Source organism: Apodemus sylvaticus, chromosome 7 (assembly GCF_947179515.1).
Source record: "Apodemus sylvaticus chromosome 7, mApoSyl1.1, whole genome shotgun sequence".
Taxonomy (NCBI): Eukaryota; Metazoa; Chordata; class Mammalia; order Rodentia; family Muridae; genus Apodemus; species Apodemus sylvaticus.
In genome coordinates this window covers 122,349,129-122,366,397 of record NC_067478.1, presented here as the reverse complement: position 1 = coordinate 122,366,397, position 17,269 = coordinate 122,349,129, and the positions used below count along the sequence as shown (strand labels likewise).

The window sequence follows — 17,269 nt, the reverse complement described above, 5'->3', positions numbered from 1 at the left end:
AGGTTCAGAACTGAGAAATGAGAGGTTCCTGAGGGGATAGTGGGCAGGAGTGTGTTGTGTAAGGGTTAGCAATCACAGGGCTGAGCAGGACCACTGCAGAATGGATGAACTGGAGATTTTGAATCAGGCTGTAGGCCCCATTGGGATTTTTAGCTGCAAGTATGGAGGTGCTAAAGGGGTGAAATAGTTTGTAAATTAATTGATTGATGCTTATCTTCAGCTAGCTTACAAATGAATGAGAGAGACTCTTATTTGGTTTTGGCAATTCCTGGGGATAGTCCCTAGTAAACTTTTCTAGTGGCTGGACTGGCTATTTCACCAGCTGTGGACCGTAAATACTTGGTGTTTGAATCTTTCTAGGTTATTTCTGCTCCATCAGTCTGATGTCCTGGGGTGCATTTTACTCAGGCATGTGCTACTGGTTCATCGCTTCTAATGGAGACCTCCTGTCTTCCTTGTCTTCTCCTCCTCTGTTTTCTCTCCCTCTGCTCCCTCCCCCCATCTCCCTTCCTCTTCCTGAGGAAATGTTGTGTTGGAACCAGTAGGTTGGGTGGCTAGGAGGAGGAAAAGGGCTTCTGGTTGGCTTGGGGGATCAGGCAAATGGGGGGTTCAAAGGAAATAGAGGCCACTTTGGCTAGAAGATCCCTTCCCAGTAAGGAAATGGGTCAGGTTGGCACCGCCAGAAAAGAATGGGTGAGAGGAAGACCCCTGAAAATGTAGTTGAGAGGTGGGGTCTGGTGAGTTGGTAAGGCTGCCCCCCTGCCCTGACTGTAGGGAAATGAGAAGGAGAGGTGGGTCCCCAAACTGCATCAGGCTGAGTAAGTGGCCCTGGTGTCCAGGAGGAAGGAGATGGGTTACCATACTGCTCACCCAGAGCTCCCTGTTAGAGATGACAGGGCTCAGGCCAAGGGAGACTGCACCCCTTCAGTCGTCCATGGCCAGGCCTAAAGGGGGCCTGGAGGGCCATCTGCATCTGATGTCTCTGTGCTATGAGGAACTCGCGGCAAATCAGCAGCCCTGTGTTGCTCTCTGGGCACTTGGACTTGGCCAGGGTGGCCTGTGGGGCTTAGGGCGGTGGGGCCCAGTGACCCTCCTGAGTACATCTGAGACAGAGACTTGGTGGCCCTAGAGCCGTAGGGTCAAGGGAGCCTGGGAAGTAGCTGACGCTGGTTGAATGGCCCTGGTCCGCATTTGTTATTTTCGTTTATGGCCTTTTTCACCTCTCCCACCAGCACGAAGACTTCTGCCTGTGGGGTTATGGGTCCTGCCTCTAAGGACTTAAGCTTGGCCCTAATATTGGGGCAACTCTGGGTAAAGAAATAGGTCATGAAGAGCCGTCTGTCCTTTGGGATTTCAGGATCGAGATTTACCGTGTACTGTAAGCAGGCTGTTGTGAGGCGTTCTAGAAAGTGAGATGGATTTTCATGTTTGTCTGGATAACCTATTGGAGACTGGTCAGGAGGCAAGTTGTAAACTGATCTCTAGCTAGAATACACCCCCAGGAGTATTGTAGTCCCATTGGAGATCCCCATCAGACTGCCTCCTTGAGAAGTTAATTGTTATTTAGAATCATATATATGTCGCAGAGGGTGAGACTATAGTGTTTGGTAATAAATTGGAATTCTTTAATGAAAGTAGATGAATTAGAGGTATAAGACCCCAGGTTTTGTTTTGTTTCTGTTTTTATTTTTGTTTTTGTTGTTTTTAATGTTTTTTCTTTCTATTTAAGGGAGTTCACTTAATGCAAAGGGGACATGTATGTTGACCAGGCCGTCCACCTCAGCAACTTCCTGCAAGGTGAGAACTGAGGTGGAGTTAGGTGGATAGGGAGAGACAGAGGCTGTCCCGGTGAGCAGCAGGAGAGTGGTAGGGTAGGGGTGTGGCTGGTAGTGGGCTGAAAGTGGGTGCCAGAGTGGCATGGTTAGAGCAGCCTGTTGCTGAGGGAGTCAGAAGAGAAGTAATTGTGGGTGGAGACTAGCAGGGGATCAGGGGGCTCTTAGCACAGTCAAGAATAATGGAAGTTTCCTCTTATTCAGATTACTTAGCTAGAAGAAGCTGAGTAGGGGAACAGGAACAGGAAGAACAGAGGGAAGGCTTGGACATAGAATCTCCCTCCATTTCCCATATTGCTGGAGGTATCTATAGAGGTTCCTAATAATGTCCAGATCTAGAGTGCTGCTGGGCAGCCATTTTGATTATTTATCTAAGGGGTATTGAGATAAATTCCACTGCAAAGGCAGGTGAGTTTAGAGGCCTTTAACTTGGGTGCTAGGTCAGAAGTTCTCCAGAAGGCATGCCAAAGGGGAACCTGGAGGTATGGCTGAAGATGCGGTTCTCTTGGGTTGAGGTACAAGGCTCAAGGTCTGAAAGCCTAAGGTGTCCCAAGGACTGGGGGAGGACTGAATTAAGATGGTGGCACAAGTCGAACAGTGGATTGTCACCTCACAGTTCAAGGGCCAGGGCTAAATGCTGGAGGAGACACAGGTACTAGGTACCAGGACTCTTAAATAAAGCCAGAAGGCAAAAAACAGAACAAAAGACAACAGAACACAACACAACAGAAAAGAAAAGAAAAAAAAAAAAAACAAAAGCTCAAAAGTGAAGTCTCTTACTCAAGGAAATATTCAGAGGTTGGTTTCTATGAAGAACTTCAGTAGTAGTCTTAAAGACCATGACTGGGGGTAGAAACTCAGTAGTTGCTCCCTCGGATCCAGGGAAGCATTTACTCAGACAGGAGGGAAAACTTGATTGGGTGTCAGCATTAGGTGAGTCAGAAAGTGAGTCTGTTGCAGGGGGATTGGGGACAAGGGATAGGGTCCCGGTGTGACTCCATGATTGGGAAGTGCACAGTCACCAGGATATCCTACTGAGTCATAACGAATGTTATGATTTAGTGGCCGAGTAACTTGGGTGTGGGCTAAGGCATGCAGCAAACATCACACCATGCAACAGATCTCATGCAAGAGGTTTACTGGGGCGTGGGATGCAGTGCAGAGGCTGCCTCTGGGCAAGTGTGGAAGGGGAAAGAGAGCAGGAAGAGAAAGAAGGCACTGGCTTTTAATAAGGGGTGTAGCACATGTGCACAGGGATAATATGCACTTAATGGCAGCAGGGGGATTGTGTTGTATCTTGGCAGCTGATGATGATGTGGCCTGCTGGAGCCAGGTCACTGGAGGTGGGCTGGGGTAGGGCTTCCCACAGCCTCTGAGGGGTTTGGTCTCAGTCTCCCTGTTCTGTGGTCCTGGTTCTTTCTCTTATGGATTTACCCAACAAGGACTTTGTAAGTATCTTATCAATGCCAGCGGCATGTGAGATTTAAGGACAAGTTGGATAGGAAGGGGAAGGGAGCAGGCACGGGAGAGCAGTGGGTAAGGAAGAATGGAAGCATTGAAGGACTGGTGAATTAGGCTAAGAGTCGCCGAAAGGTTCCTGGAAACGGAGAACATCTGTGGTGAGAAATTGAGTCCCTCAGGTTAAAGATTATAGAAGCAGAATTGCTCCAAAACTGATAATGTCCATGTTGATGAAGCGGAAATGTGGATAAGGAATGCATCCTAGTGGACAGTAAAATTGTCACAGTTTTAGACAGCAGTTCTGAATAGAAAGAAATAGGAATGGGCCAGGTGACCAGGAAAAGCCCTTTGTGAGTAAGGTGTGATTAACAAGGAAGGATTATAACCAGTTGTATAAAAGGCCACTTATATCAGAAGTCTTCTATATGTGAAACAGAAAAGTATACTACTATAGAAACAAAAGAACTCAGCTAGAAAAATGGTGGTTGTATTTATTAGTTGTGGAAAAATTGAAAAAGCTGCTCTAATTCAAAGGCGTTCAAGAGAGTAGATTCCTGGGAGATGTCAGCCGAGGCAGTGAGATGGGAGAAGTCTGCTGCAGATGCCAGGGCAGTGGTCTCTGTGGAGTAAACATCACAGCACACGTGTTTGAGGGGAGTTGTTGATGGATGCCCTGAGCAGGGAAAGTGGGTGGAAGAAACTGAGTAGCTCGGTAAGGAGCACATGTAGCTAAGAGCTGATGAGTAGTAGAAGGGGCGAGCATAGCAGGAGCAACGGATGTGGGCTTGGCTGATGCAGTGTGCACCTAGGAATCCTGCGGAGCGAAGTGGCGTGGCTGATGAGTCATGTTATCAGGCTGCACGATTTGCCCTGAGATGGAGTGCCTTGCCAGTTACAAGGTTCTTAACTGTCTGGCAGCTTAAGATTTAAACGGGAGGGGACCATGCAGCTCAGACTCTGCAGTATTGTGAGGAAAGTGATTGAGTGCAGTTACAGACTGTGGAAACCTAAGATGGAGAGTTCAGTTCCAACTGGAAGGCTTTCACTGAGGCTGATAGGAAAGTTAGTAAGTGGGCGGAGCTAAAACAGCCTGTATGGAATGGTATGAGGTTTGGGCTTATGGAACAATTGGCAGAGCAGATCTTGACATGAAGTTGAGTAATGGAGAAATGGGAGGAGGGGACAGTAGAAATCAGATGTGGTGTAATAGTAGCCACGGCGACCAGAACGTCCATCATACACAGTTATGTGAGAAGGGAAAAAGCTGTGCTTCTGTGCTGTGGCCCCTTAGTCTGAGATGCTCACGAAGGGCAGCATTTGATAAGGACAGCAGCTTTCGGCAGTCCTGCCAGTGTGTGTGTCTGACATAATCACAGGGACGGTGCTGTGACACACGCACACCCTGCTGTCCTCCAGTTTCATTTGTATGAACAGAGAACTTAAAGGCTGACCAGCGCATTCTTGCCTACAAGCCCAGACTTTTAAATCTGAGACTCAAACTGTGGTGAATCTTCTCTCTCCCTCTACCCTTGCCCTGGCTGGGCTCAGAAGTCTATTCCTGTTATCTCCTCTGCCCAGTCAGTGGCTGATCAACTTTTTTTTTTCACCAATCAGAAGTAATTGGGAAGCAATGCTTTCATAACATTGAAACATGAGATTCTCAGAATAAGCATTACAATGCCATTTCTGGATTGCAACCAGATATAGGGCCATAGAAATCAGCATTTGAATAATATAAGTATAATCTTTTCACAGTGCGTGATGACATTATGCCAACATTTTCCCCTTTTAGTCTAATAAAAGACTTTTTTCTAATAACAAACTATATACAATAATAAGTATGAAAACTAAGTAAGGTAAGTCTATATGTATTTGGCATCCTTGAGAAAGTATTCTACCATCTGTCCTATTTTAGTGAGTGCCAAGTTTTGTACTTAAATCAATTTCTATTACAATTTGCACTATCAACCTAAAACATCTTCTTATACTTAACTAAAAAAAAAAACAAACAAATAAAAACCTAAACAAGTTAAGCTTAATTGTGAGACTATAACTGTCTAGTCTTCAACCTCATCAGAGACCTGAAGGAATAAATATTACCTGAGTATGTAGGAAGTGCAGAGCAAGCAGCTTCCAAAACCATAGAAATGACAGAGAAAATGGATTGAACAGTTCCCCACGATTTCTCCGTGTGGACAGAGCATCCACCTTCATCCTTCCAGCCCATGTGTCTGACAGACTTTTTCTGGAGCAGGAATTATGAAGGACTGCTTACCTTGTCTTGGCACAGCTCAGCTGTAGACTTTCCTGCATCTTGCTTGTCCATTCTGTGCAGTTGAAGCAAGGACAGTTTTCCCAGCGGCTAGCTTGCCACTTTTGAAACAAAAATGTTATTATGGAGGTTTGTCACCGTGCATCATCTTCTTTGAAGTAGAATGGAGTTGCTACCAGGAGTAGACTGTCGCATTTTCTTTCTTTCTTTCTTTCTTTCTTTCTTTCTTTCTTTTCTTTTCTTTTCTTTTCTTTTCTTTTCTTTTCTTTTCTTTTTTTTTCTTTTCTTTTTTTTTTTTTTTTGGGGTTTTTCGTGACAGGGTTTCTCTGTGTAGCCCTGGCTGTCCTGGAACTCACTCTGTAGATCAGGCTGGCCTTGAACTTAGAAATCTGCCTGCCTCTACCTCCCAAGTGCTGGGATTAAAGGCATGTGCCACCACCGCCTGGCCCTGTCTCATGTTCATAAAAGCCTTTTAATGATTAAACATCTTTAAATGCTGTATTCTTTGGATCTCTGAGTATTTTGAAAACTGTCTTATCTATAGTACATCTGAATAAGCAAACATTGCTTGTTTCTAGCGATTCACTATCTGTTCAACCTAGGAAGCAGATTTCTGTAATTAACTAAACTAATATCTAACATGACAACAAGTTTGATTGATTTACTATTAACTTGCATTTCTTAAATATCCTAAACAGTTTGTAATAGCAATTTTCAAGGACTAGAATTTCACATTGCATTTTAAATGAATTGCATAGGTACAATACCTTAGTGTGTTGTAGCAAACAGAATATGATCCTAAATTTGTATCAATATACAAAGCTCTATACCAGGGTAACCAAATATAACCATAGTTTGTATCACTGTACAAAGTTCTATACCAAAATATTTGTCTTGTTGACATTCTTGGGAATAAAAGTAGATTCAAAAATCTACCCTTTTGTCTTATTATTCATCTATTTCCCCCTTTTCTTTCATCCCTTCTTCATCCTTTCCTTCCTAACACTAGATAGGAGAGAAAGGAGATAGAGGGAAGAAAAAGAAAACAAATCCCCGAATCTAACCTCCTTCATTTTGTTTCCTCCCTGGCTAAGATTAATAATAACTTGTATCCAACTCCTTTAAGTTGTGACAAACATTCATCATCTATTTAATGACCAAAACAACATCCATCCCACCTTTTGGGAATGGAGGCATCATTCTCTTAAAATTGTTTTCTGATGATTTGGGGCATTGTTTTCATTTTGATGCCACCCTAAAAAATTGAAATGCAGGTCAGTCTTAAGGAAGCTAGCTATAACATTTGCTGTCCAGTCTTCGTATGTTGAGAAAGTTCAGGATTTAACTGAAGTCTTGACTGGAATGGTCTGTAATGTTGGATGATCTGACCAGCCATATAGAAGTTGTCCTGGATGCAGATATTTGAGGAAACATTATTGAAGCAGTCTGAGATAGGATGAAGCAGGATGCTGAAATAATATGTCTCAGTATCCTTCTAGCATCCTTGAGGTGAATCTTTTCAGGGTTGCTACTTTGGTTATTTATCTCTATAAATACAAATTTTGACAGGTAATACACATTTCTGCATTAACATATGTATGGAATGTGTGATGTGTACAGTTCAGCAAAGATAATTCTTTGTTCTCTGTTTGAGCAAGTGTTTCTTTATAAGCTAGTTTAGACTATATAACCAAGGATGGCATGTAATAATAAGTCATGAGGACTCTGTAGCCTACAAGATTTGTTAGCTGTGCATAGCTGAAGTCCTGTCTAGAGACATTTTCATGTCTCAGCCAGCTCAGAACTGTTCCCATGCAGAGGGATCTATAATACAAAATTACTTGCTTTGGTGGTCTTTCTGACTTCTTTCTTTCTGTCTGCAGCCAAGATCTTCTGAAGTCTCCCCTGTCAAATCCAATTTTTATTACTTTGAAAGGAATCCACAGCTTTTCTTTTCCTGTAGAAACAAACACAAAACCCCTTCCCCAGTACAGGACATTTCCTGCCTTCCATTCTGAGGTTAGGACATCCCTAATATAAACAGGCTGATTTACTCATCAGTTCTTCCCAAAGTCCAGTGTCTCAGCAGCTGTTAATTTTTGTTCACTCACTGTCAAAATATTTTAAGTCCATAAAACACTATGCAATCTGTCTCTGGGGGTTTTTGTTACTCCTTTTTGTTTCTTAGTCATCTCTTTTTGTCCTGTTGGATTGTGTGGTTATACCTGTGATACGCTTTATATTATAATATGTAAAAAATTGTTTCATTTTACTAGAGACATATGCTGGAGCATTGTCAGTCTTAATTTGTATAGGCATCCCCATAATTGCCACAACTTCTAATAAATGTGTAATTACTGAATCAGGTTTTTCAGATTTAAATCAGTTGCCCATTGAAGTCCAGACATGTATCTATGGTATGGTGTACATACTTAAATTTTCCAAACTCTGCAAAATGAAACACATCCATTTGCCAAATTCCTTGGGAACTTTTTGGGTTACTCCCCCAGGTGATAGATTTTTGTTATGTAAACAAGTAGGAAATTTCCATATATTAATCCTTGGCTTGTTGCAAGTGATAGAAAAATCCTTTTTAAACCTTTGCTCTTAACATGGTATTTCTCATGAAATTCTGAAGCTTCTAGCAACTACTAATAGTTGATCAATTTCATTATTGCTTTGTGCTAGAGGTCCTGGTAGACCCATATGGGATCTGATATGTGTTATATACAATGGGTGATTTCTATTTCTTATAACTTGTATCTGACTTAAGTAGTGAAATTAATTCGGAATCATCCTGAATAAGTTCAGCAGTTTCTGTATGCAAAACAACTCTTTCTGCATATTGTGAGTCAGTTACCATATTAAGAGATTCTGCAAAATTTCTAGTAATACAATAAGAACTCTGTGGTTGATTACTGTGATTGTTGAACTGAATTATAAGGCCTCTGAGATACTTTACTTGCTTTTTTTCTGACCTATAGCCTGCTTTTCCTGGTTTATTTGCACCAGTATAAAATGTAGGAGCCCCAGAAATTGGAATCCCTTTATTATATCAGGGGCAAATTAGTTCTTTATATAAGTTAAAATTGGGTATTTGAATTGTATTGAATTTTGGGTATTTGTTGTTAATTCCCACCCCCTCCTTTACTGTAGGCTCTTTGGCAGCATTCATTTTCGGCCCATAATGAAGCAATCTCAACATTATAGTAAAAGGTACCACAATCTATTCTAGGTAACTGACCAAGTCTAATTTTCCCTTTCAGAATCAATTCAGAAACCTTTTCTTTTTTCTTTTTTTTTCCTTTTTCTTTTCTTTTCTTTTATTTTTTTTATTCGATATATTTTTTATTTACATTTCAAATGATTTCCCCTTTTCTGGCCCTCCACTCCCTGAAAGTCACATAAGCCCTCTTCCCTCCCTCTGTTCTCCCATCCACCCCTTCCCACTTCCCTGTTCTGGTTTTGCTGAATACTGCTACACTGGGTCTTTCCAGAACCAGGGGCCACTCCTCCGTTCTTCTTGTACCTCATTTGATGTGTGGATTATGTTTTGGGTATTCCAGCTTTCTAGGCTAATATCCACTTATTAGTGAGTACATACCATGAATGATCTTTTGAGTCTGGGTTACCTCACTTAGGATGATGTTCTCCAGCTCCATCCATTTATCTAAGAATTTCATGAATTCATTGTTTCTAATGGCTGAATAGTACTCCATTGTGTATATATACCACATTTTTTTGCATCTATTCTTCCGTTGAGGGACACCTGGGCTCTTTCCAGCTTCTGGCTATTATAAATAGGGCTGCTATGAACATAGTGGAGCACGTATCCTTATTACATGCTGGGGAATCTTCTGGGTATATGCCCAGGAGTGGTATAGCAGGATCCTCCGGAAGTGACATGCCCAGTTTTCTGAGGAACTGCCAGACTGATTTCCAGAGTGGTTGTACCAATTTGCAACCCCACCAGCAGTGGAGGAGTGTTCCTCTTTCTCCACATCCTCGCCAACACCTGCTGTCTCCTGAATTTTTAATCTTAGCCATCCTGACTGGTGTAAGGTGAATTTCTGTATAGTTTTTTTTTTTATTCTGTGTGCTAAAAATATTAAGATATAATCTCTCTGCATAAAAATTTATGTGGGAGAATGAGTAGAAAGAAAAATTACTAAGATATAGGACATCTTTGTATCGAGATGATTTATTATATGTTCATCTTGCAATTTCTTACTGGAGTCAATTTTTTTCAGTTTCAGCTAATAGTTTTCTTGGACTATTAAGGTTTTATCACCTTGTAAGGTTGTTAGCTCTTGAGTAGTTAATCCATTTGTGGACCTTAGCCAATTAATGTCTCCCAATGGGTTTTGGAAAATCATTAAGCGTTCTTTTTTTTTTTTTTTGGTTTTTTGGATTTGTTTTTTTCAAGACAGGGTTTCTCTGTGTAGCCCTGGCTGTCCTGGAACTCACTCTGTAGACTAGGCTGGCCTCAAACTCAGAAATTCGCCTGCGTCTGCCTCACAGAGTGCTGGGATTACAGGCGTGTGCCACCACCACCCAGCTCCATGAAGAGTTCTTAATTGGTCTCTTCTGACTTGTATGGTCAGATCTTTTATAAATATATTTTACATCTTAGGTAATTAATAGAATCTCCTTTTAGAATTCTTTTTAGGAGCAATTTATAATCCCTAGCAAGGCAAAATTCTCTTTATTTCATTAAACATTTTTTAAAGGTATTTATATCTGAATCAGCCAGTAAGATATCATGCATATGGTAAATTATGGATTGAGGAAACTACTTAAAAATTATTTCTAATGGTTATTGCAACAAATATTGTCATAAGGTAGGACTATTCACCATTTCTTGTGGCAAGGCTCTCCAGTGGTACCTATTGGTTGGCATATAGTGGTTAAATGTGGGCACTGTGAAGGCTTATCGTTTTCTATGATAGGTCATTCCTTGGGTAACAAGGAAGGCCATGAGCGTCCAAGCTGGAATGATTTTACTAATTGCTTTTAGATTCATCAACATTCTCCACTAGACATTTTTTTTTCATGACAAATGCAGGAGGTTCTAAGGGCTGGAGGACTCTTGTATGTGGTGACCCTCCGGCTGCTCTTAGACTGCCTTCCAGTGTTTGTAATTCTTTGTTTGTCATAAGCCTTTGTTCTATCCATCTGACTGGTTGAGCAGTCAACTGTCTTAGTGGTAAGGCCACTGGTGGTTTTTCAGCAGTGGCTACCCAAAATAAAGTTGGAGAGAGTTAGCCTCTGCTGTGTCTGGTTTATGGACAATTTGGACAGTCTCAGACTGTTCTTTATCACACTTTCTAATACTTCATCAGGAACATCCTTTATTTAATGATTTGTCTCTCAAGTTGGAGGAATGCTAATCCATGTTTCCCATTGCTCTAACAAATCTCTTCCCCATAAATTCATGTCTGCATCAGCCACAAATGGCCTTAATTTTCCTATTTGACTTACTATTTATGGAGTCATCTCATCAGAGCCTCGCCATGGATGTTCTTTAGATAGATAGATAGATAGATAGATAGATAGATAGATAGATAGATAGATAGATAAATGGATGAATGGAAGGAGTTCATCCAAATTATGTTTTTGAGTACTGAGCATATTTAACTCTTAAAGAACAGAGTCTGCAGTTTTTCTGTCTTTTTAGAAGTCATTGAAGAGGCAACCCAGAATCTGCTGACAATGCAAGTTGCAATAACTATTGGAGTTATAAATCAAACATTTAAAATTGTTCTGCTAAGGCTCATTTTCCAAACATACTGTGTTTTTGTCTTTTGTAGTGCTTCCACTTCTCATTCAGAGAACTCGGTGCATACCAAATCAGCTTCGGCTATATCATCAGATTCCATTTCAACGTCTGCAGACAACTTTTCTCCTGATTTGAGGGTATGTATGCTGCTTGAACATACTGATGCTATCCATACTCCCAGCACTGTCAGTAGAACCTGTAATAATGAACTAGCCGATAATAGGAAATTCTCAAAGCTCACACTCATTATTTGTGATGGTTTGTATACTTCTAATAGTGCCCAGAGAGTGGCAGTGTTAGACAGTGTGGCTTTGTTGGAGTAGGCATGGACTTTAAGATCCTCATCCTAAGATGCCTGGTAGACAGGAATCTTCCATGAGCATTCTTCAGATGAAGATGTAGAGCGCTGAGTTCCTCCTGCGCCATGCCTGCCTGGGTGCTGCCATGATGATAATGGACTGCTCCTCTGAACCTGTAAGCCAGCCCCAATTAAATGTTGTCCTTTAAAGAGTTCCCCTGGTTAGTTATAGTGTCTGTTCATAGTAGTAAAACCCTAACTAAGGCACTATTCTAGCAAAGGTCACTAAATTTGAATGTTTACTTACTACTTTCAAAATATGAATGATTAATTCCTTTAGTACTTTTAAATATTTTGTTTAAAGATATTTCTTTCATGATATGATTTTCCTGATTAATTTCATAGTAACAGAATAATAGCTAACATCCATTGAAAATGTACTATAGCCAACCATTACTCTAAGTACTACACTTAAATGTTCTAAGACTTCTGGTTTTGTCAATTCCACATAGTATCTCAGATTAATATATCCAGTCTCATAGCTAATATTTTACTGTCCTGTACTTTACTGTATTGCCAGTTGCATTAGTCAGGTTCTCTAAAGGAATAGAATTGATAGGATGAAAAATATAGATATAAAGGGATTTATGAGAGTTTCTTACAGGATATGATCCTAGTAGTCCAATGTAGGCTGTCCCCTGCTGGAAAGGCAAAGAATCTGGCATCTGTGCAGACTGTCTTCAGCAGTCCCTATCTGGTGCTGGAATTCCAGAGAATTTGTAGAGAACTGATGTCTTCAGTCTGTGTTAGAATCTGGAAAAAGTAGATTTTAACAACAGTGAAAGAATATCTCATCATCAGAATAGATGAACTTGCCAGCAAGAGTGAGAACAAGCAGGCAAAAAGCAAAAGCTTCCTTCTTCCATTTCCTTTTATATAAACTGCCCCCAGAAGGTATGACTCAGATAAAGGGTAGGTCTTCCCACTTTCAGTGATCTAATCAAGAAAATTCCTTACGGGAGTGCCCAGCTGCTGGGTTTTAGTTGATGCCAGACATAGTCAAGTTGACAGCCAAGATTAGCTATCACACCAGGTTCTATCCTATTGAATTCATTTCTATAGGTAAGTCACATAAGTGCTAGGTGATGGATCACATCTCAGTGCCTTTTAAGAGTATTCCAGTATTTATGTCTTATTTCTACAAAATTAACTACATCAGTGAAGCACTGAGATTTTAATATATTTGTGGATTCATCTGCTTTTTTTCAACCACTTACCCATGAGTGATGGAAAAACACATTTTGTATGATATGAATTCTACCCTTTCTTCAGAGTTTCTTTTTAAACAGTGGACATTCATTTTCAAGGTTCTGAAAGGTGGGAAGTTCAAGTGCCTGCAGTGTGTCCTTTCTGGTTTCATTCAGACATGGAGAATATAAATATCTTTAAGTAGTGAAGTTCTCTGCTGTTGACACTCAACAGTAGTGTCAACAAGACATTCTCGATACTGTGACAGTTCTAAGACTCTTGTTCCCAGTGATTCTCAGTTTGAAGAAGCTGACCTGATATTCTGTAGACTATGTATCATCTTGCTCATTGTTGACCTGGGGTTGCAGGCTGTGGAGTGACCTCAGAGATGAAGTGCTGTATCCTCAGCCTTGTCAAGGTCATATTGTATCACCATGGCTCTTCACCAGAGAGTTCACCTTGAGTCTTTACTGCTGAGGTGTTCAGTTTATTTAAGGCAGAATATTCTGAATCCTTACATTTAATCTTCAGAAAGAAGTTGTCACACACAGCCCATCCTAGAGAGCTGTGCCCTGCTATCTGACCCAGGGCAGAACATCTGCGTACATTTTTTGGTATTATTAATGTGACATGTTTTTCTCTGCCTTCCCCTGTTGAGTTAGTTACCTGCTATCTACTTCACTGTGGGCCTATGAATATTAATGCACACTTTAGGGTGACTGGTGCTCTCACTGTGGGAGCTCCCACTGGGAAGATCTTTATAAGCTCTTGCACCCTTGGTGATATTTGAAAATTCTTTACTTTATGCATTGTGAGATGCTTATCCAATACCCTGCCCTGGTTCTAACATTGTAATCTATTTTTTCCCAAAAAACTTTTTTCTTTTCTTTGATTTATTCTTTGACATATAAACAATGGGTCTTGGTCATATCCTCTTACACACACACACACACACACACACACACACACACACCTCCCTCCCTCCCTCCCTGGTTCCTGTTACCCACTGCCATTTTAGCAGTCATCCTTCACTTCATGTTCCCTTCCCTTATTCTCTCAGGTGACTTTGTTACACAAATAAGCACAACTACAGTGAGTTTACCAGTATAGTGACCATGTCATGACCAGAAGAGCTTTCCAGAGCATTCCTTTCCAATTTTCATCTCTTACATTCCTCTTCCTACTCTTCTGCAGTGTTACCTGAGCTCTGTGTGTGTGTGTGTGTGTGTGTGTGTAGGGACACATGACTGGCAGGGTGGGGTATAGATATCCTTTAGGGCTAATCGCTCTATAGTGAACTTTGACTATGCATTACTGACACCTTTGTACACACTACTATTTAGGAGGTATCTGGCAGCATAACCTTGAGTCTGTATCTGCTTCTTGGAAAAGTGGAACATGTTTCCCAGGGTGAGGATTTAATTTAATATTCCCCCTTTAATAAGGTTATTGGTATCACTTAAGAATTCTCTAAATAGTAAGTCTACACAGGGAGCGTGGTTTATGGACGCGGGCCGGGTTCGGACTTTCCTAGTGTCATGATGGGACCCAGGCTGTGCTTGTAGCTTTGGGACTAAGTAAGTTCACTGCCACTTGGACCTATTTTTCCTCACCTGTGAAGTGAGGATTAAAAACTTACTTTATCTTTATGCTGTTTCAGGATTTATTGTGAAAATAGGTAAATTTTTTTTTTAAGTGAATGCAAGATTTTATAATTCTTAGGCATTCAGGAGATACTACAGAAAAATGGCAGCTTCAAATTGTATGTGGCAATACTGCAATTTCTATAATTTGATTTAAAATTAGTGTAGTAAGATTATAATTTCAAATAAAAGTAAACAGTCTAAAATGAAATTTGAATGAAAAAATAGCCTTTGAATAAAAAGTGTTTGTTTCTTACATGTCCCGTCTAGGTCCTGAGGGAGTCAAACAAGTTAGCAGAAATGGAGGAGCCAGCCCTGCTTCCAGGAGAGAACATCAAAGATATGGGTCTGTAACGCCTTTGTCTGCACAGCCACTCACGCTCCGGAGCCTCCAGCCTGTGCTGCAGGCCCAGACCGGGGCTGTGGGGAGTGGTCCTTGTCGGTGTTGGGAAATGCACAAAGCCAGTGTTACTCTCTTTTAAATTGTTGCTGAACTCTGTGAAGAACAGTTCTGTTATTCGAATTGCTTCATTTAGCCACTGTGTTGGCCAGCTACAAACATTAAACATGTGATTTTTATTAAAGTACAGCGTCTTATTTTCTACTTTTTGTAACTTTCTTCCTTGAATAAGTTCAGGTTATTTTTTGCATGGGGTCTTTGATGTTCAGTGTGGAACAAGCATCTGTGTGTAGACAGGGCTTGCGTCCCCATGCAGTCAGTGATCAGTGAAGCTGGACTTTGTCTTCTTGTTTTGTTATGCTTGTTCACAAAACAAATATTCATAGATTAAGGAGTAAAACATTGGGAGGGTGAAAAAAGTGCTTAATAAATAAATAGCTAAATAAAGTAAGCACATCTTTCATATATTATTACTGTGGATGCTAAGTGATGGGAATGGTTATTAACCATAATGATCCTTAGGATAATATGAGAACTTATTGTGAAAATATGCAGTTTTCTTTAGTGAATGCAAGATTTTATAATTCTTAGACACTCAGGAGATACTTTAGAAAAATGGCAGTGGGAAAGATGTTAGCTTGCTTTGGTGGATGAGGAAACTGTAGTGTAGGGAGCTTCTTAGCTAATAAAACCACAGCTCAGCCCATAGTGGTTTCTTTCTGCTGTTCTAAGATCAGTGCCCTTGCTGCTTCTATTATAGTGTGTGGCCTAACAAAGACTCTTCTATTGGCCACTCTCCTTCACGGTCAGCACACCCTGGGACTTCACCCACAACCAGGTTCTTTATTCTTATTCTTTCAGTTGATTATTATCTCATTAGTCTGTTTACCCACATATGGGTTAATGAGTACAGATGTGTGTGGTTCAACCTGAGGCTCCACTTTCCAGCATGTAAACTAGTGCCTCTGTCTCTGAACCAGGCCTGACTATCCCATGTATCCTACCCCAAATGTTCTTAGCCTCAGATTCACTCCTTATCTTGCATTTTCACCTTCAAGGGTTGCTACCTCTGCTTCTGCTTTTTAACTGTTCTCCTGCTCACAACACGTGGAGAAGTATCTGAGCATATTAATGCAGCTACCTACGAAGGGCTTGAAGTGGACATAGTGATGATAAAGTGTTATGTCCTGAGTGTTATGGCCCTGGCGTAGACATGCGCATATACACATACAGATAAATACATGTAATAAGAAGTGCAAATGCTAGTAGAGCAGTAAATGAATTCTGTGGAAATTAATTAGCTCAGAATATTATGGCCTGGTATTCCCTCACTTCAGTTACTAAGCTTTAATGGAGGAGTCAGATACCAAGCAGACTATGCTCTGTTAGAAGGGCAGAGCTAAGGGACAGCCTAATATTTGTGGCCAAAAAAAAAAAAATTGTTAAGAGAACTGGGTTTGTCTTAAAATAGTTACTGGTTCTGGAATGCTGCACAGTTCTTTCTGCACATTGATATTCTCATCTAAGTTGTTAGCAAATATATTCATATATATATAATGTATTATATATATATATATTTATACATTTATATATATATAATACATATATATATTATATATATATATATTTATACACACACACACACACCCCTCTGATTGCGGCTAAGTTACACATACACAGGTGAAAAGTACTTCATAAACTAAGAACTGGGTGACCAGTGAGGGCTGCTTCTGCCCTTCACTCGCTCAGGGTACTGCTAGTCAGAGTCTCTTTTCTCTGGTGTGAGCCAGCTAAAATCATCTCCCTGTCTGCAGTGAGGGAGGGTGTAGAACAAAGCAGAGGCAGGTGTTGGTAGTGGTGATGGTGTGTCTTCTCTCCTTATCTGGGAGTGAGGGAGTACAAGGAGGACATCCGTGTTAGCTGTAGGATGAGAATGCCAGTCGCTTTTCCTGAAGAAGAAAACTGGGTCTGACGTCATCCATAACCATTTCAGTGACACTGATAGAACTTTTTAAATTAAGCTACAAGAGCATAACAGATAATGGGCTTATTTAATTTCAGAAATTTCTAAGTGAAACTGATTAAGAAAATGTACCTCACACTTCCTAGGGGATTTGAGGTGGAGTTTAGGACAACTGTTAAAAGATTGGTCTACTTCAAATCCCATACAAAGTAGTCAGCTCTTCAGATTGATTAATATGAAACCAAAGTCAGGAAGTTTCAGTGTCATAACGATTGTGTAGGTTGTCTCCCCTAAACTCCCCTTGGAAGTTTGTGGAATCTCTGGCTCTTCAGAGTCGACCTGCATCTCCTTGGGGCTTTCTGAGATTTTGCCA

At 40.8% G+C, this 17,269-nt stretch overlaps 1 protein-coding gene across 5 annotated transcripts in view; it reads left to right on the top strand.

Annotated features, from left to right (window-relative positions):
* Mtmr2 (myotubularin related protein 2) overlaps positions 1-17,269 on the top strand; it is a 55,346-nt gene that overhangs the window by 20,152 nt on the left and 17,925 nt on the right. For 3 of the 5 annotated variants that reach the window (XM_052189111.1, XM_052189114.1, XM_052189115.1), the window contains 2 exons: positions 11,376-11,481; positions 14,804-14,879. In XM_052189111.1, coding sequence (XP_052045071.1) covers positions 11,376-11,481; positions 14,804-14,879 — 182 coding nt within the window. Of the gene's footprint in view, positions 1-1,729; positions 1,798-8,762; positions 8,782-11,375; positions 11,482-14,803; positions 14,880-17,269 lie in introns of those variants that run through there. The other 2 variants (XM_052189116.1, XM_052189112.1) reach the window with 2 other exon arrangements.